The 20,879-nt window shown below is 39.2% G+C and overlaps 1 protein-coding gene across 4 annotated transcripts in view; it reads left to right on the forward strand.

The window, feature by feature from the left end:
• Positions 1–20,879, forward strand: part of GALNT11 (polypeptide N-acetylgalactosaminyltransferase 11) — a 54,532-nt gene that overhangs the window by 25,772 nt on the left and 7,881 nt on the right. For all 4 annotated transcript variants that reach the window (XM_030445879.1, XM_030445880.1, XM_030445882.1 and 1 more), the window contains exons 5-10: positions 485–610; positions 3,069–3,318; positions 6,027–6,144; positions 8,076–8,228; positions 10,197–10,415; positions 14,608–14,712. In XM_030445879.1, the coding sequence (XP_030301739.1) occupies positions 485–610; positions 3,069–3,318; positions 6,027–6,144; positions 8,076–8,228; positions 10,197–10,415; positions 14,608–14,712 (971 nt within the window). The remainder of the gene's footprint in view (positions 1–484; positions 611–3,068; positions 3,319–6,026; positions 6,145–8,075; positions 8,229–10,196; positions 10,416–14,607; positions 14,713–20,879) is intronic.

Consider the following 20,879-nt stretch of genomic DNA (forward strand, 5'->3'; position numbering starts at 1 on the left):
TAATTGCTTTTAGCATAGAGTTCCAGTTAACTTGAGTTGTATTGTACTAAAGCTCTGCAAACAGCAAAAAGCTAACACCTCAGTCTGTATTCAGGAAACCAAGGCTAAGAATAAAACCTGAGACAGTGGCAGTACATAAAAAGTCAGGAAAGTATAAGGAAGTGCTTATCAGCAGAAATGTGACCAATGGAAGACCCAGTCATGGGGCCCATCTCTCAAGTGGGGTGTCCACAATGCAGGAGGGAAAAATGAAGCAGTGCAATATGGAAAACATGTAAATAAAACAACAAAAAAAGGCCCCAGGAATGGGAAGACAGCTGTATGGGGTGATGGACTGTCCTGATGCTTTTGTTTTCAAACTGTGCTGTATTTTGGGGTAGCTTTTTTGTCAAGCTTTTGGCCCTTTTTTTGAACATCATGGAACTTTAAAGAAAGCTTTCACGATTTCCATCCTGTTGTTGAACTTCTGTTTTCCTTTTCTCAGCTGACTTGAAAAAAGACTTGGGTGAATATGTTAAAACTCAGCTTCCCAAATCCACAAAACTGGTGAGAAATGAGAAGCGGGAAGGCTTGATTCGAGGAAGGATGATTGGAGCCTCTCATGCCACAGGTATACTTTCTTATTTCTTCTTCTCCTTGCATACTTATACCAAATGTTAGTTGGGTGACTTCCCTTTCTGCAGTGCAGCTCTTTCAGGTGATGGGTGTTTGACCTGTAATCGCTTTAGCCCTCAGCAGGGGCTCTGCACATCCTCCCATTGTCATCCATTTAATAGCCAGCCCAGCCTCAGACAGTGATCCTGTTTTAAGCTGCACAGCATTAATGCAGGGGAAGAAGGAATGTAGGTTAATGCTATCTTAGGTGAGAAACATTTTAGTGAATGTTTCAGAATATTGGTGACTTTTGAAAAAAGATAATTTGCATTGATCTGTGGCAGTTGCATTAATCTGTGTCTGGGTTCTGAGCAGCCTGATCTCGTGGGAGGGTCACAAGACCCCCCCTATGGCAGGGGGGTTGGAACTCTGTGATCTTGAAGGTCCCTTCTAACCCTGACAGTTCTATTATTGTATGTCACAGTAGCTACACAGTGTCTTCATTGATGCCTCTGTGATAATTGGAGACCTTAATTAACATTACCTATGTATTTAAAATGTTTGCATCATGCAGTTGATCCTGATATTTATAGATTTGTACATTTGTATCTCCTTTACTGAACTGGTCCTCAACTGAGGTTTTTCTGTGATTCACTTAAGGAGAAAGTATCAGGGGTGACTTGACATGTGATGATGTGTAAATATAGAGCAGATGTAATAATAAATTCACAATTTGATAGTTTTTAACTAACTTTAGAAAATTTTTGGTCTGTAAGAGGGGGGTGTTCTTTTTTCAAGTTAGCTAAAGAGTGACTTGGCAAATTTGGAGCCAAATTTGAGTTTAAGCCTTGTCTGAACCATTGATGTGTATTTTTTTTTATTTCCTATGTAAGTTTGTTTTGATAAAATGAAGTTATTATTTAAAAGGAGAACAGTGAAACAGTAAAACAAAACCAGTACTTGGCAAAATATAGTGAGGCAATAGACAATTTTCCCTATTCTTTCCCTGAAAGAATGTTGTGTAAGGAATATCTCCCTCTGTACCAGATATTGTGTTCACAGAATATTTTCTGCATGTTTAATGTGAAAACTATTGTTGTAAATTGGTATCTGCTTCCTTATTAAAGAAACTCTAATCTGGTTACTAATCCATCAGTCTAATTGTAATGTTTCTCATGTAAGCTTTTCTATTGTTATAGTGTTAATTGGGATAAATGATGTTTGATGCTGTATGTACACTGTGAGCCTTTTACTATAATATCCTTCCTGGTTAAATTCTTTGGTGTCTGAGAAAGTATTTGCTGCTTCCTCAAATAACATTGAGTGGCAGATAAAGTCTCTTAATTGGTCTTTACTCATTAGCATTGTAATGACAAAACCCAGAGAGAAAATTGCACTTGCACATTCCAAGCTGTGCTAGAATTCATTTGAGTTAGTGCAATTTTAAGTAATTTTATTGCTTTTCTGAACTGATGGAATCTTTTTTTTTCTCTCCTCAGACAAATACTGTCTGGTTTTAATGGGGTCACTGTATGTTTCTAAGTTGTTTTTTTTAAAGCTCTTTCCCATCTCTCCCACTTTTTTCTAGTACTACATGAGTTTTATATTGTGTCATAAAAATTCAGATGACTATTTAGGGAGGCTCTCTCATGGATCAGACTCTACTCTCTGACTGTGGCAGATAATTGTCATGTAAACCAATGGCAATGAAGTGCTGCTTGGTCTAATACTGGTGGATTTGACTGTGCCCATTTAGGAGAGTCACTCTGACTCCCCTTTCAAACCAGTATGAATCCACAGTCGTGAGCTAAAACTGACCCAGGGCATTTCCTCATTTCATATTCAAGGATGAAAATGCTGTGGCCTGTGTTATGGCTGAATACAGAATAATCAATCAGAATGCTTGGTTGTTAGCTGCAGCAGTACCTGGATGGATGCTGAAGTGTGATACTAAGCAAGTCCAAGGTGATCACAGTCAGTAGACTAAAGCAGCTTTGTCATGAGGATAATTCATCCAGCCCAGTATCTGTCATCTTCAGCTATCTATACTCTAGCTCGGGCATGGGAATTACTCTGCATTAGGATACATCTCCTGACACTTGAAGAGCTGGTCTGGTGATCATTTAAAGTACATTTAAATGTACTGTTTCATTTAAAGTACAGCAGCTCTGCTGAATCTGAGTAGAACATTTGATGGCTAAAATCCCTGTCAAAGAAATGCAGGTAACAGTCCTTGAGTAATTCCTGGCTGAATGTGAATAGTGAGGATCTACCTTGTGCCTTGGTGTCTGACCTAATCCCTGTGGAGTCTGGTGTGGCACTGCTCCCAAGTGCAGATGTCACATCAGATTCTCCTCTGTCACACAGGGTGGGGAAGATGCTGCCAGTTCTCTGCTGCCACTAGAGCTGTGTTCATGATGGTGTGACTCATGTTACCATGAACCTTTGTGTTTTGTGTGTTTTGACCTCTGCAGGGAAAGTGCTGGTTTTCCTGGACAGTCACTGTGAGGTGAATGAGATGTGGTTACAACCTCTGCTAACTCCTATCAGAGAAGACCACAGGACTGTGGTGTGCCCTGTGATTGACATCATCAGTGCTGATACACTGACCTACAGCTCTTCCCCAGTTGTGCGTGGAGGGTTTAACTGGGGCCTGCACTTTAAGTGGGACCTTGTTCCTTTGTCGGAACTGGAAGGACCTGAGGGACCCACTGCTCCAATCAAGTAAGGTTCCCCCTACATGGTGTGAAACTCTGTGTAACATATGGTTGATCAGGAGCACTTAAGTATTATGGAGTATATATCTGGTTGTGCAGTTGTAGAAGTAGATGCCTAATCTGTCAGATATCTGATATTTTTTTTTAATTTACCTGCAAATAGTTCTGTTTTCTATTTCAGTGTAATTTCTCACATTTAATGATGAATTAGAGGTACCTGGTTTACTACATCAAGAAAGCAGTCTTTTAGAGAATGCTTGTACAACAGCAGCTTTTGCTAAAGCCAGAAGTCTTAAGGAGATTATGCTATTCTGTGTTCAGTCTGCCCAATAATTTCACTTTTAGCTGTGCACTGGTGTTTATTTCCAGTCTGTTGATGTGCTTGCCTTAATGATGATTGTGATAACCACCTTAGTGCTAGTAATAGCCTACATATCCCACTAATATAGGCTTAATGATTTCTATGATGAAATTCTAGAGAAGTGCTAGATAGGGAAAATACATTTTTGTGTTCATAGGAAAGTGATTTCCTAGCTGATGGGAGAGAACATCAAATAATTTTGTAATTTCCTAAATCAACATAATTTTTTTGCTTTAGATTTCATTTATGTTTTTCCTCAAACAAGTGATTTATTTGTCTTAAAGCTTCCAAAATGAACACACCTGGATGTGAAAATCATCTTTAAAATATTACTTGTGTCTGCACAATGTGGCATATGCTTAAAACTGTCTGTGGGAAGCTTATCCATGTTGGTTTTGTCTTCTGAGTTGCTTGAGATCTGTTATGAAACATAAGTTTTGACAAAGCTTTACACTAGGACTTGAAAGTAATCTTCTGTAATCTTTTTATCATTGGTAACTGTCTCACTTGTACAGAACTGGCAATACCTGGTTCCCATTGGGCACATAAATGTCATAAAATGATGTCAGGAAACACCTTTTTTAAGTAGAAAACACATGGCTCAGACATGAGAATAGAAGCTGGTAGAGCAATGGCAAGAAGCTGGTTGTGGTTTTTCTAGTTGCAGGTATCCATCTCAGTACGTTAAGATTTGCAAAGTGAATCAGTAATTGGGCAGTTTTGTCTCTTGTTCTCTTTTCCTGGGCTGTAAATGAAGAGCTTTTCAGGCTGATGCAGGCAGCTCCAGCACAGTCTCTGCTGTGGTGTGACAGCTCTCTCTTTCCATGTCTTTCCATCACAAGATTTGGTCTGAGAAGCCAGAAAACTTTTTAAGTTACTTGACAGTTTCACTGGCTCGTTTTGGAAGTGTCACTGTGGTACTTTCTGATGACAGGAGGGAAAGGACAAACTGGGAAAATCTTAATTGTGAACTAGCATAGAAAGTAATAAAATCTATGTTCTGTTAAGAACTGTTCTCACAGTTAATCTGGAACATACCCAAAGGTTAGTTCTGAGTGTCTTCAGCACTGTTGTTGCATTCTTTCAACTCATTTGTAAGAAATACTCATGTTGAAAAGGTACAAAAAAATTTTATTATTAAAGGGGATCTAATGATCTAAAAATATTACATTTTCTCTGTATGAAAGTGACTTTTCCTACTTGAAGGTCTCTATCTGCACTGAAGAACAGGCTAGTTTGCTACTCAGCCTTTGGAAATGGCTTTCCATCAAATGGAAACTTACTTTTTAGAGACCTTCAGAATGAAATATTTTGGTCTTAAGAATGGAAAAATTGAGAGCAACCTTTCAACACAGGTTTTGAAGTGACAGAAACTGTAGTAGAAAATGGCATGAGAATTAGCAAGGAAATTTAGACTTGGATCTAGGCTTGGATAAAAAAATGCCTGTTCCAAATCCATTTTGTGTTACAACAATCATTGTTCTTATGTAGTGATTTTGTTGTCTAGTACTCTTCTAGGGTTTTCCACATATTATCACTTTGTATAAAAAATACTTCTCATCATCTGTTTGTGATATAATAGGAATTCAGTTAAGAGGCTGTACACCAGGGGTCATATACAGATTTTTACAAAACAGAGCACCATTCTAGTAGCACACAGGCAAAGCATGATGAACCCCAGAGAGCACATCTATGCAAATACACAGACTGTAAATAACTTAATAAACTTATTGTTGCATCAGTGATTAAACAGTGTTGCTCCTGGTATTTAAATTCCATCTGTGCAATAGAATAACATTTCTTTTAGCAGCCTCCTGGCTTGTATAATTTGCACTTTGTTTCTTGACCTAATTTAATATGGGAAAATAATATATAATCTGGATTCTACTCTTTCTGCAGTTCAGTCAAGAGTAGTTTGTATAATTTGCTCCTCTAAGGGGAGCAAGAACATTATTGTGTGTAAGTGTACCCATTTGTAACTAGGGGAATTTATCTTCTGGAGAGAACATCTCTCATTGAAGGCAGCTCCTAAGATTTGTTGTAGAAAACTGGATGGAATCCAAACTTACATGGATTTTTTTTTTCCCCCCCCAGAGGCAGACACTTTGATCTGCTATCCTGTCCTGTCCTTTTTCCTCCATTTTCTGCTTCTGAAGATGTTTTGAAATTAGAAGTGCAATCTGATGATTCCTAGTGTCTGCAGGATTTAAATTGTATTTTGGAGGTCTAAATTTAAGCATTGGGACTTGCCCATTCAGCTAAAATGATTGTTGGTTTTGTTTTGGGGGGTTTTTTGGTGTTTTTTTTTTCCCTCCTCCCTAAAAAAATTAACTTATTTCAATATTCCTTTTTAGGTCTCCTACCATGGCTGGAGGCCTGTTTGCTATGGATCGTGAGTACTTTAATGAACTTGGACAGTATGATAGTGGCATGGACATCTGGGGAGGAGAAAATCTGGAAATATCCTTTCGGGTAACTGAGCTTTTATGTGCACAGTAATATAAACCTTAGTGTCTGGCTGCTCCTCTTCCCTGTGCCCAGTGTCTTTAGCACTGGAAGTGGAGGATGTAGCACTGTTTGCACACAAAAATTGGCACTTTTATTCCCAGGAACAATGCCTTCAGTAAATGCCTCTACAATGATCTTCAAGATAACTTTCAATGGGAAGATTAAAGAGAATTTTGAGCTCTGTAGTTAAATATTTATGTCTTTCTCTTTGGTGGAGCATTTCAGAACAGCTGTAGAGAAGCATAAGAAAAGAATAATCACACAGATTTCTGAAATGAGTTTATAAGCAATGTCTAATGAATTTCACAACTTGATTAAAAAGATGGGTGGCTCACAGCAACATTGATAAGTAGGCTTATTATATTCCCTTAGAGATGTATGGGGCTTTTTAGACACTTCAGCCTCCTTTTTTAGGTTATAAAAATGTAATTTTTTTAATTACCGTATTGAGTCATGTAGAGGAGTCAGTTTGGTTGGAAAAATAGTGAGAAAATCATAATAAGGAGATTCAAAAGTGATCCTTCATTAGGCTTCTTCTATTTTATCCTCTCTTCCCCATCACTCTCCTGAAAGAACAACTTTTTGTGCTCAGGATTCTGGTTACCTCTTCACTTTTGTAAAGTAGATTTATTACTAGGTTTGACAAGAGTCTGCCTGAAAATGAGATCCTATCAGGAAAAATATGAAAGGGGGATTAAAAAGTGAAATTAGCATAAAATAAAAATCCAGACACAAGGACATAACCCCCAAAACTTTAGAGAAATCTGTCGAATGAGGTCATTAAGGAAATAAAGATTGGAGTGCAAAACTGAGAACTGGCTTTTCATAAGTTTGAGTGGCTTTAAAGGGGTATGTACTGAATAAATAAAAATTTTCAAGTCTTCAGTACAAAATATAATTATCAGATATCTGAGCAGAGTGTATAGAGTGTGAGGAAATTATTGTTGCTACTATGTGACACACAGGTTCAATTAAAAAAACATTAAAAAATTGGAGTATATCCAGGGTTTTATAAGGTGTGGAAAACCTGTCTCCCCAGGGGAGAGTTTTAAATAACTTTTATCTTTTCCAGAAGGGGATTTAAAACTGACTGGGTTATAACTGCTAATGTGAGGTATTTTTCTGAGACTGGAGAACATGTCAGTCTAACAAAGCACCAGTAGTGATAATTTGCTGGAACCTGGAGTTTAAAAAGAAATTTAAAAGAAAACATGGAAGTAGTGTATAAATTAAATGTATTTTTGGCGTGCAGTGCAGCTGGATTAATGCACCTAAATGTAGAATCTAGATGTGAGCAGTATTTCTAAGTTACCTATAACAGAAGCAAAGGGCTGTGTGAAAAGAGGTGCTTACACTAGAAAAGCTCACCAGGCTTTCTTGATGATAGTGGCTGATCTTCATTATCTGTTGTGGCAGTGTGAACACTTATATCTTTTATCTTCTGTAGGCAAATAAATTTAGATACCTTAATCTGCAAGTTGAATGCAGCCCATATATTTCAGCTTTTTCTAGTAGATCACTAGAGCATAAAGTTTTAGAAAATTTACTGTTTTGTGAAAGTCATGATGTGTTATGTGGAAAATGATGTGAAAAAAACATTTTTTTCTAACCTGAAGTTCTAAGAATTTAATTTTGTCAGAAGGCATGATGTGTATAAGAACATTGTTGACATCATCATTTACAAGTACATGAAGTAGTAGTGTCATGAGTGTGTGTATATATATATATATATATTTGATGTATAAATATCATGTGTGTGTATATACCTTATGTATAAGTATCATGTATACGTGATTTATAACCCATCATGTATAAACATCCCTTGAAGAAGGAGAAGACATAGTGAGCTTTGTGGCATACATGCAGTGAGGTGTGTTCTGCTTTTGTATGAACAGATCTGGATGTGTGGTGGAAGACTTCTGATCATCCCCTGCTCCAGGGTGGGACACATTTTCCGTAAACGGCGTCCCTATGGCTCACCAGGAGGACAGGACACTATGGCTCATAACTCCCTGAGGCTGGCACACGTGTGGATGGATGAATATAAGGTAAGAGTAAATTCTAGGTCGTGAAATAATATTATTAGGATTAATGTTTGTCAAAGAACTGTACCCCAATGGGGTCTGTTAGCATCTCCAATGGGCTGTTCCTTCTGTAATCCACTTTCCTGTTGTTATTTTTTGTATTTGTTTTGAAACTCTGTAAGATTGTCATTTGGCTTTTGAGTGCTCGTGTCTACTCCTTGGTATTTATTATGCTTGCATGAAACTGATTTATGCTTTAATGAAGTAAAAGATGACCAATGAGTTCACTTGTAGCCCCTACATTGTTTTGTCCAAATCTGTATTACGTGGCAACCATATACTACTGCATATGTGCCTTCGAGTAGTTTACATGTTGGGAAGTCAGGAATTTTGTTGTTTGTTTGTTTGCTTATTGCAGTCTGATTCTTAATCTGTCTTGCCCTGGAAGATCAGTCAGGATTGACTTCTGGATTCAAGGGCAAGCATATTGCTTGTCTTCAGATCTTAGGTTTTAAATGTTGATGAAGTTTTTGTGAAAACCTGAGCTCTGTGATGTTTGAGGATGTTTTGCCTTGTGAGACCATAGGATTTGCTCCTGTGGACCTTATAGTTTCTATACAAATCATAATTTATTAGCTCTATATTCTGTAGAGACTTATGTTTCAGATCCCATCCTTTATCACACTGTTCTGTCAGTTTGAGAAACCTATTAGGGGTCATTAATTTTTATCTCCCTATTCCATCTCCATAATGCACTGGTAAATTGGATCTATCCCTTTCCCTTTTATTGGTGTCTGGGCACAGTTGTTTTGAGATTTATGATGTCTTTCTCTGAAACTTGGAACTGATTCTTTGTTATGGATTCCAGCTAATAGTGCTTTGTCCAACAAAGACTTTAACTGCTGATTCCAGCAGTCTGTTATCACAGACTTGTGTCCTGAACTTTTCCAGATGTTTCTAATCTGATTTTCTGACAGTTGCCAGAGGCTGTCAGTATGACAGATTTATGTGTGGAAGGCAAGCTTAGAAATATTTTTGCTTTTATAAATGTAATGCAGATATTTCAGGGCCAGTGTAATTTACTGAAGGGATATGATTAATAGTACAAAGAGAGACTTACAGGACCTGTTTTATGGAAAAAAGCAAGTTTTAATATTTAATGAACAGCATTGCACAGTGGAAGGGAAATGAGCAAAATTTTCATAACTGTCAAAAGCAAAATGTAGAAGTGAGTTCATGTATACAATGGAAATAAATAATACAGAAAAGGTAGGGCACTAAAATTTGAACTTCACCAGGAAAGATGCAATTGAAATAGCAGAACTTCTTTTTTGAAGCAGACTGGTTTCTGATGGTGATGTCCAGTCTATCTCCAGACTTCTTCAAGGTTGTCCAATGTACTTAATGCTTCCCCTTTCTCTGCCATTAAAACAGCAGTGATTCATCAAGTGCATTGAAATGCTCAAAGATCTTAAGAAGGACAGATGTGTAATTTGATTTGAGATGATGCTGTCTGTCTGAATATCAAAAACATCAGTAAGCAACTGAAAACTGACAGAACCACATTATGGTAAATAAATTCCAGGTGTCTACTAGAGATTAATCCAACAAAATACCACAGCTTGGTGCCTAGAAAATTGATTCCTAAATAATATCTAATTAACTAGTTAATGTGCAAATACAATGCTTTTTCTGTGAGGTCAGTGAATCTAGCTGGAATTAAAGACTATACGGTGGGATTTTCTTCTGGTTTTGGCAGTAGTATTTGGGTCATATTGTACATTCATGAATTCTGTTTGTCCCTCTTATCTCTGCATTAGAGTTGAACAGCACATAAGATCTAAATACTGGAATGCCAGTTTCAAACTTAATGGTTGAAAGCAATAGCAAAATGAAATGAAACTTTGGGGGTTCTATGAAAAGGAAAAAGTTGAAAATCAGTAATCTAAAATTCTTCCCTCCTTGATCCCAACCTTTTTCTTTTAAATACAGGAGCAGTATTTTGCTTTGAGACCTGAGTTAAGGATGAGGAACTATGGAAATATTACTGACCGTGTAGAACTGAGAAAAAGATTGAACTGCAAGTCTTTTAAGTGGTATTTAGATAATATCTATCCTGAGATGCAAATATCTGGGCCCAATGCCAAAGCTCCACAGCCAGTTTTTATTAACAGAGCACAGAAACGACCGAAAATAATCCAGCGTGGAAGGGTAAGAAACTCTTAAAAATACAGAATTCTGTTGGTTTTTTGCTGTGGTTTGCTTTTTGTTTGTTTGGGGTTTGTTTTATTAACTTGAATTTTGTTTTTCTGAAAGATTTGCTTAATTACAGAACAATAATCTATTTCCTTGAAGCTCAGAGTTTTAGTTTCTCCACAAGAGCTGTATTGAAAGTAAGAATTTGTACCTTTACACAGAGGCAAAGGAGTTTCATTCTGATCTGTATTTCAGATCACCTCAAGATTGGATGCTATTGCATGAGGTTTCTTAGCTCAATGCTCTGAGTTTCAAAGCTTTATCTTTAGAATGAACTTTCATCACTGTTGGCTCTGAAAATGGTTTTGTATAGAGAGAAATTTGGCCTAAAATACTCATGCTGTTTTGTTTTATGATAAAAATACAATGTAATTGCTTTCCAAACTTAGTGTTTTTACTAAGTAATTTTCTGCAAAGAGGAACATTTGCATCTGAGACTGGCATTTCTAGTCTTGACTGTTAGATAATGAAAAAAAGTTTTGCTCTTTTCTTTCTTCAAAGTAAAAGCGAAGAGTTATATTTTTATGTGTATTCATGAAGGAAATAATGATTAAATTCATACCTTAGCTCTGACACCTGTATGGGTTTGTGTGCAAGTAAAGCCAACATACAGTTGCATCTGTTATCTCCAGTGCCAGATTTGTCTGACATGGGTTTCTAATGCTTCCCCAAAATAATGAAAAACTTCAAAGCTTGGACAAGTTTCTCAAGGTGTTTTCTGTGAGAGAGAAGACTTATAAACTATTTCATGTGCAGATGGGTTATGGTTAGCAGAGGCTGTTCTGGCTCAATAATTAGAAGCATTAAATAGGGATGTAGCCCTTCCTGCAAGGTAGACCACTCTGCAGTAGCTGTTGGCACTTGTTCCTGCAAGTAAGATTCAGGCTGGAGGACCCAATTTCCTGCAGAACTTATTGACTTCATTAGTTTGTTGTTTTTTTTTTCTTGGAAACAGCTATCTGGGAATCCACAACTTGTGCAATATTTTTGACTGTATCCCAGCCAAGTTGTAAAGTTAGATATTAGGGCAGGCTTGTAATTTCCCTGAATAAAATGTATACAATGGGCTTGATTCCCCTAGCTGCTAAATGCTGTTATTCCCCCAGTCAGACTTTTTTTTTTTTTCCTTCATTAAATTTAGTAGCTTTGCTTTCATTCAGACAGAAATTTAACTAAGGAATTCCTGATGTGTAAAGGGTACTGACAGATCCAAAACCCTTAACAATTCTTAAAGGGAAATCTTCCTAGAAGTAATTTCCCATGGCTTAATCTGGAGAAAAACCTTGCTTACCCTTTATGAAAGGTGACAAGACACAGAAAAATGTGTCCTAGACTTGGTTCTCTGGGGTTCAAGAATTATACCCAGAATTGTATGAGAGTTAGCTTTGGCTGTGATGATTTTATAAACTATTTCCAGATGCCTACAAGGAACAGAATGATCAGCCAATGTCACCACTGTGTGCCAGACTCTTTAGGATTTGGGATGAATCACTCCAAATCCCAGCTTATTCTCAAGAAACTAATTGGTCCAGAGATAAGTGCTGGTTTGACAGCTGGGGGAGAATTGTAATGATCACAAATAGTGACAGTTCTTAACAGTGTTATCAAATGCTGATCATCATGGCCAATAAAAACAAGGACAGAAATCATATAAAACTCATGTAGCTGTAGGTTTGAAAGCCTTCTGATGAGTGAAGAATGATGAAAATGAGATCTCCTAGAAGTCTCTGGGGTGTGAGAAAATGTTACTTAGAAGATTTTCTTTAATTTGTTTCAGATGTGTGTAGGGAACAGCAGAAACGTGGTGCACTTGAGGGGCTGTTGATGTGCCTCAGGACAACTATTTCCAGAATTGGTGTTTAGTGAGGAATATGATTTGATAGTTGTGCTCTCTAATTTTTGCTATCATGTGGTGGAGCAGTTCTTTTTATTACTGGAAGTGTCCTTTGGTTGCTAAAAGTTGTGGAATTGATAAAAATGCTGGGACAGCTGTGCATATCTTCATGATAATGCAGCTAGCTAATTATTCAGCCTAGCCTTGAGTTCAGAACAGCAAATTGTTTTTTCCTCTACATTCAGCTCCAGGTTGGAAATCATTATTTTTAGTGTTGATGCCAGATCTGGAGCCCTGCTCTCTCCCACACACACCCAGTGATTGTCAGTTGCATTCCCATGCACTTGGTGGAGAGCTCTTTGTGAGGAAGGGAATAGCAGAGTTGTGGCCATTGATAGAATAATTTCCATTCTCCTTTGTACCCTTGGCTGCCTGTGGTGCAGTTCTTGATGTGCAGGCAGTGATTTTTTTTATCTTTTTCTTCTGAGTAGCCTGATCCCTACCACAATGGGGGAAGAAAATCAGGATGAAGTCTTCTGCTGGACACCACTGAGTGTAGGGCAGGCTGGAGAGTTGGGCAGGGAGAAACATGATGAAATTCAACAAGGGGAAGTGTAGAGTCTTGCATTTGGGGAAGAACAACCCGATGTCCCAGTATAGGTTGGGGGCTGACCTGCTGGGGAGCAGTGTAGGTGAAAGAGACCTGGGGGTCCTGGTTGACAAGAAGATGGCCATGGGCCAGCAATGTGCCCTTGTGGCCAAGAAGGCCAATGGCATCCTGGGGTGCATTAGAAAGGGTGTGGTTAGTAGGTCAGGAGAGGTTCTCCTCCCCCTCTATTCTGCATTGGTGAGGCCGCACCTGGAGTATTGTGTCCAGTTCTGGGCCCCTCAGTTCAAGAAGGACAGGGAAGTGCTTGAAAGAGTCCAGCGCAGAGCTACTAAGATGATTAAGGGAGTGGAACATCTCCCTTATGAGGAAAGGCTGAGGGAGCTGGGTCTCTTTAGTTTGGAGAAAAGGAGACTGAGGGGTGAGCTCATCAATGTTTTCAAATATGTAAGGGGTGAGTGTCAGGGAGATGGAGTTAGGCTCTTCTCAGTAGTGATAGAACAAGGGGTAATGGGTGTAAATTGGAGCATAGGAGGTTCAAGTTGAATATTCGAAAAATTTTTTTTTACTGTAAGGGTTACAGAGCCCTGGAACAGGCTGCCCAGGGGGGTCGTGGAGTCTCCTTCACTGGAGACATTCAAAACCCGTCTGGACACGTTCCTATGTGATGTACTCTAGGTGGCCCTGCTCTGGCAGGGGGGGTTGGACTAGATGATCTTTCGAGGTCCCTTCCAACCCCTAGGATTCTATGATTCTGTGATTCTGTGATAATTTAAAGCCAGAACGGAGGTGTTTTGCCTTGCTGAGGAACTGTGGGGTTACATACATCAACATCTTAATGATTCTTAGAATAGGGCAACCTAATCCTCAAGTTCTGCAGAAAATCTCTTGGGTGACTTTCAGGGTGGGCATCACTGTCCACATCAGGAGAGATCACTAGCTTGTTGAGAACCTTGTTTGCTTTGATACGGGATATGGTTCCAGTTCTGCATCCTCAGACTGGTTCCTGACCTGAACCTGGTCCCCTCATACAACATGACTCCAGGCAGTGCATTTGAACTGAAATGAGCATTTGGGTGTCTGTAAAATTCTCCCTTTTTCCCTGTCATTAAAATAACCCAGCTGGTGATTATGGCTTTTCAGTTACATTAACACTCTGGAAAATAACTCTGTGAACAAAATTATTGTTCTCTGAAACTAGGTCTCTGAAATTGCTTGTATTTATGTAATTCCTTCTCCTTTTTCAAGGAGGCTCTCTTGCTTCATGAAGAAAGGCTGTGGGATGAGACTTAATATTTAATCTAAACTGTATTAAAATGTAGTTGAGAGTACAGCTGATATTCCGGAGGCAGTAACTACCCAGGACCCGAAACTTTGGAGAGAGAAGAGGGGAAAGAAGCCTGAGTATGGCCAGCATATGCTAAGCCATGTTGTGTGTACCATAAAGAGAGAAACTTGATGTAGTTAGAAAGCAAAATGGATCTATTTAATAGTGGTTTTTTCTCCAAATTTAAATGAACAACAAGATGGTATTTTAAAAGAGGGGGAGTTTGGTTTTTTTTATTGCATGTTGGTTGTTTTTTGTTTGGGGTTTCGGGTTTTTTTTGTGAGCACCCTAAATCCTAGGGGTTCCAGAGCATTGCTGTCTGTTCCTTTAGTATGTGATGCTTGTTCACTCTGTCCATCAAACTGTTTTCCTTTCACAGTTGTATCACCTTCAAACCAACAAATGTCTGGTTGCCCAGGGCCACCCAAGTCAGAAAGGAGGCCTGGTAGTGGTTCGGGAATGTGACTACAATGATCAAAACCAGGTATGATATTTCTAATTCTATTGAATAATTAATCACATCTTACAAATTACTATTACATTTTCCTGGTGAAAAATGTCCTAATTGTCACGGTTTAACACTGGCCCGGCAATTAAACCGAATAACAGACGCTCTCTATTAATCTCTCTCTCCTTGATAGAGAAAGGAGAGAGAATAAGGGAGAGAGACTTATGGGTTGGAAACTAAACTACACAACTTTAATGAAACAGTAATGATAAATAGGAAAAATTACTAAATATATACAAATATACAGGAAAATGGATACCACATTCCTCCCCCCTCTCCCCCAATAACTCTCATGTCACCACCGAGGCTGCAGGGCAGCCCTGGGAAAGTCCAGGCTGGACTCCTGGAGTCAGCAGCAGTCGGGAACTGGAGGCAGGAACACACAGATATGGGCTGGCACGGATCAGGACCACAGGCAAACGAACGGACGGGATCCTTCCAGGATGCCGAGAAGGAAGGGAAGCAGGAAATCAGGAAATCCGGAAATCCAGAAGTCTGGAAATCTGGAAATCCGGAAAAGATCTGGCTCGGCCCTCGTGATGCCTCAAATTTATACTGAGTGTGACGTATATGGGATGGAATACTCTGTTTGGTCAATTCTGGCATCTATCTTGTCCGTTCCTCCCTAAAGGAGGGCTCAGGTGGGGCCTCTTTACTCCTTCTGGAGAGTAAAATGTTTTCCTCAGAGCTGAGCAGTGTCCTTGGCTCTGCATACCAGTCTCTAGCAGTAACTATAAACATCAAGTGTTATCAATCCTAGAAGCACACACTGTCTGAGAAACTTGCTGTTAATTTCAGCAAATGCAACTACTTACAAGAGACTTAGCTAAAAGTAAAAGTACAAAACAGGAAATCACCTATATCCTGGCCCAAACCAGGACACTAATATAACATCAATGAGTAGGCTGATTTCAGAGTGTTGAAATAGCAAGTCTTGACAAGGAAACCGTGGAGCTTACTGCTTTGTACTTACTGATGCTAAGTGTTGTATATTTTAATCTGCTATCTTTATGACATCAATCTTGATATGTGGCTGAAGACAATCCTTAAGTGACTCCTGGCAGATTGATAAACCACTGATAGACACTTGAGAATTTGTAGAAGCTCCTTCAGCCAGTTCCTCATACTTTTCCTGGCCTGCTGTTCTTTGTGTACTCTTCAGCTGGTACTCTGCTGCTGGTTTGGGGTGAATGAATGATTTCTTGTTAACTTTGGATAGAAGGAATTGTAACAAAATAGAAAATTCTTTAGCTTTAAGTGAATATCAATAAGCAATAGGTATGAATATCTAATGAGAGTTTTTATATTACTATATGAAGCTTTCACTGTTTCAATTCTTTCAGGAAACAGAAATTTAGGACCTGGATAAGCAATCTCTGGGATAGAGGGATCTTCACCTAATGCCATAAAGAGTTTTACCTAGCTAAGAACTACATTGAGAACATTGATTTGGGAGCCTATAGGACCCAAGTCTAGAAACTAGGTGACATCTAAAGAGAAAAGTAACCAAAGACACAAAATAAATGGAGCATAGGATGTAGTGCAGTGTTGGTTTGCCAGAGGTGGGTTGTGCAGGGCTGACGTGATGCTTTATGAAATGGGCAGTAGTGTGCAGAGCATGGAAACTGCAGCAGTATGAGGATGATGATTTACAAATAAGAGTCCAAGCCCAAAAGTTGTAAGCTTTGTCAGCTTATGGGACTTTTTGCCTCCTACCTGTGGCCTCACCACAGGTTGAATGTGTCAGGGGGAGACAGTGTGATGGGTGTTGTCCAGTGTCTGTATGACTATGGCTGACTGTAGAGATGTGGTCTCCAGTTGCCACTTAAAAGCACAAAATACATCCCAGCCTTACCAAATTGTAGGTCTCTTAACCTGGAATGTGTTTCAGGGTTTTCTTTCATAGAATCATAGAATTGGCTGGGTTGGAAGGGACCTCAGAGATCATCAAGTCCAACCCTTGAACCACCGTTGCGGTTGCTAGACCATGGCACTGAGTGCCACATCCAGTCTCTTTTTAAATATCTCCAGGGACGGAGAATCCACTACTTCCCTGGGCAGTCCATTCCAATGCCTGATCACCCTCTCCGTAAAGAAATTCTTTCTAATATCCAACCTAAACTTCCCCTGGCACAACTTAAGACCCTGCCCTCTTGTCTTGTTGAAAGTCGTCTGGCAAAAGAGACCAACCCCCCCCTGGCTCCAACCTCCTTTCAGGGAGTTGTAGAGAGTGATGAGGTCTCCCCTGAGCCTCCTCTTCTCCAGGCTGAACAGCCCCAGCTCCCTCAGCCTCTCATAGGGTCTGTGCTCGAGTCCCTTCACCAGCCTGGTTGCCCTCCTTTGGACCTGCTCCAGGACCTCAATCTCCTTCCTGAACTGAGGGGCCCAGAACTGGACACAGTACTCGAGGTGTGGCCTCACCTGTGCTGAGTACAGGGGCAGGATCACTTCCTTGGACCTGTTGGCCACGCTGTTCCTGATACAGGCCAGGATGCCATGGGCACACTGCTATTTTCTACAGGAAAGTCAGGAAGTTGTAATGCTTGTGTAAATGTAATAGTAGCTGATTGGCACCAGTGAGTACATTTTCAGTACTAGAGGTGTTGCACTGCTTCCTGAGCCCTTTTGTTCTGTGAGTGGGAAAGCAGCAGTGGCTTCCAGTGGATGATGTCCATAGTAAGAACAGATGTGTCCTCACAGTTACTGTTTCCTTTCTCCATTCTGCAGTATTTCTAAGAGTGAACTGTGACATGGCTAGAGGAAGAAGTCTTGTTTTTACTTATCAAAGCTTTTTTTCTGGTTTTGTCTTTTTCTTTTTCTGGAGAGAGAAACTCAGTTTTTTTGCTGTTGAGAAAGACAAGTTAATGGTCAGATCATTGATCTTTGGCTTCCTTTTTCATGAATCTAGTTTACTAGTGGAAACTTAAGTAATTACTTGTCAGAAAAAAACTGGCTGTGCTATCTTCTTTTACAGTGATTTTGTTCTCCAACCAAGTATGTTAACCAATACTGTGGTTTTCTGCCATTAGACTTATTTTGTTCTAATAAATCCCAGGAGTGCATTCAGCCAGCTTTCTTTTATATCCTCTTGAACAATTTTGCTGTAGATACATGAGAACAGTGTAGAGAGAGATGATAATTAGCAGCTTCTGCTTATGAAAGCAACAAGAAAATTCCTGAGTATTGTAAGCTTTTTACTTTTGTTTGTGGTAACACTTAACCCATTGGCATTTTCAGCTCAGTTTTGCTTTAGAACTCTCTCTTTTATGTCTTTGGCCTACCCAGACTGGGCTGGATTTTGTGTAAGGCAGGTACCTCTATCCTGTCCCCTGGATGCCTACTGGCAGCACATTATATGTGTATTACTTAATACACATAGTTCAGAAGTTATTCTGGAAGATCTCAATTTACACTTTGCTAGCAGACAGAATTTTGTAGAATTTTTGCTTTTTCATCAGTATCTAAATGTATTTTGACCTCATGTAAACCCTTGGCATCCTGTGACAGCAACTACCACAGCTTGGCTGTGCTTTCTCTGGAGATACTTTGATGCCACTTGGTGCTGATTTCACTGATGTCAGATACTTTTTTGGTGAGGAGCTATCACTGTTTATCTCCTTCCAGGCTGCCTTTACTCTGTGAATAGACAACACCTTTCCTTGAAAAATACCTGCTACTGCTCAGAAAGCTGAAGGAACAAGGTGCAGCCTACCTGGGAAAACGTGCAAAGGGCTGGGAAAGCAAAACTGGGCCCAGTCAATGATTGCAGTTGGAAAAAGATCATCTGTGTAATCATTTTGACTGAAAAATGGTCTTCTGTGCAATATGGAGGATGCATGTGAGAGCTCAGCTTGAAAAGTGTGTGTATGGGAACCCAGACTCCAGAAGGTGGTCACATTGGCCTGACAAGCAAGTCTGGTTTGCCTTTAGCTTTGATTTCTCTGGCTTTCATGGCTACCATGAAATTTTCAAATTCTCACTTAAATCCTTGATTTAAAAGAAAAAACAGATGTTGTGTAACTTGCAGTTGTATTACCATTATGGGTAATACTTTTTCTTGAAGATTAGATGATTAAGTAAAGTTAAAATTTACTCAAGCACAAAAAACTCTCCTGTTTTCTAGGATTTGACAGTGACTTTCAGTTCATCTTTTTGTAATGGAAACAAAAATCAGTAAGGGGAGTAGTTATCATAAAGGTGATGTACCTAGAAAATAGTTTAGCAATTTGTGTCTGTCTAAGTTATAGTGAGAAATAGGACTGTAGCAGAAATCCTCAGTCTGCTATAATACTGGGGATTTAACACAAATTTAGAAAATTTTGTGGTTAGAAATAGGACAGGTAGAAGAGGTGACAATCTTATAGAATGAAGATCAATGCAGAGAGGTCTGAAGTAACAGAAGAAGGAGAAAATTTGATTGTGAATTTTGAAAACTGAGGACTAATGTGGAATGAGAAAGTAATGAAGAAAGGTCCTGTGAAGGAGCTACCAAATTTACCAAAGTAAAGAATCCCCTGAAATTCAGCAGCATGTCTGACCTCTTTCTGGAAACAAAACTGAGCATACCCAAGGCAGTGCACACCACAAAACTTCAGTGTTGAAGGAGGACAGAAAATTTAAGCACACTGCAATATCATAATGAAAGACAGGAGATGTCTGAAGAATGGAAGTAAACTGTGGTGTACCAAAAAGCCACCCAAAGCCATCATGCTGAGGTTAATCAGGTGGTGATCAGGAAACAAGGATGTGGAAGCAGGATTTGGGCTAGATACTGTCCTAAAGAAGTCAGGAGCAGAAGTAGTTACTGACAGACTTGGGCGAGAAGCCTCAAAGAACACTGAAGAGGGAGGTTTTGGAGTGAAGCACAGTGTCCAACACAGGACTGATTAGTGGGAGTGTTTGTGATATAACAGCTAAAAAGATTGAGTTTGTCATGTAGCTAACACATGCTTGCCCTCTTCCTGACCTGAGCACTTAAAGCCAAGTTCCTTTTCCAAAAAATCTCCTCCTAAAGTCCACTGAATTATGTGGATTTTTTTCTACTGTTTTTTTTTTTTCAAATATGCTCTCAAGCTTTTCTTTGTGTTGTTATAAACTCTTTGTGTGTTTACTTCATTTCAGTATTTAACCTTTCTCTTACTGAACAATATATTAAACTTTAAAAGTGAGACTGTTGCCATTCCTGCTGGGGATGGTGCTGAGGTGTCCATGGGCCTTTCAAAGGTAAATAATTACAGCAAGGAGTTCAGAAAAGCTCTGTCAATACACCTGTAGTACTTGGTGTATACATACATACATACTTTACAAACTGTTCAAGAACCAGAGTTCAGAAGGATGTGCTTACATCATGGCTGTCAGTTTGCTTTTCTGATAGAGCACAACTAAGTGTGAGGACATGCTAGTTAAGTCTGCTTGCTGCCATAAACTACTGAAGGAGCACATTTCTGTGTTCCCTCTAACAGTGGTCATGAGACATCAAAACACTGTGAACTGGACTGTGAAACAGAAAGCATGAACCTGCTTTGCAACAGCCTTCAGGAGGATGTTGTGTTTTCACAGTAGCAATAGGTTAAAGTAATTATAGACTACCAAACTTTGCCATTTCTGATGATTTTTCACAAGTCATTTGGTGCTGTGATGTTACTGTTATCCATAACAGGAGCTGTGATGTTGCTAGGCACATCTTTTCCTCAGTGCTGAGTCAGCTTTTTTGTGTTCTTAAGCTGAATTTTTGTCATTTAAAAACTGTGACAGAACAGCAGAGTGGTGCCAACCTCAGCAACAGATTGTAAATGATGAAAGTACTGGAATGCTTCTCTTGTGGGCATGATTCACTGCAGGGATTTTCTTTCACACAAAAGGCTGTTTCTGTAGTAGTTACTGTCTTGTATTTACTGACAATTTTCAATGCATTCCTCTAGTGCTAATGCAATTTGCAGACAAAATAATACGAGTGTATGTCCACAAAGCTTTGCCAGTTGGGCAGCCATGCCTTTTGCTACGGTCCACTGCACTCTGAAAGCCAAAGGGCAGGCTGATTCCACCTTTATTTCAAACCATTCTGAAATATTTATTCTCAAGGAATTATGAGCTTGCTTTTTCTGTCTGCTACAGATTCTTTGATTTATTATTTTTCCCTAATT

The sequence above is a fragment of the Calypte anna genome, chromosome 2, assembly GCF_003957555.1.
Source record: "Calypte anna isolate BGI_N300 chromosome 2, bCalAnn1_v1.p, whole genome shotgun sequence".
In the NCBI taxonomy this organism is placed as follows: domain Eukaryota; kingdom Metazoa; phylum Chordata; class Aves; order Apodiformes; family Trochilidae; genus Calypte; species Calypte anna.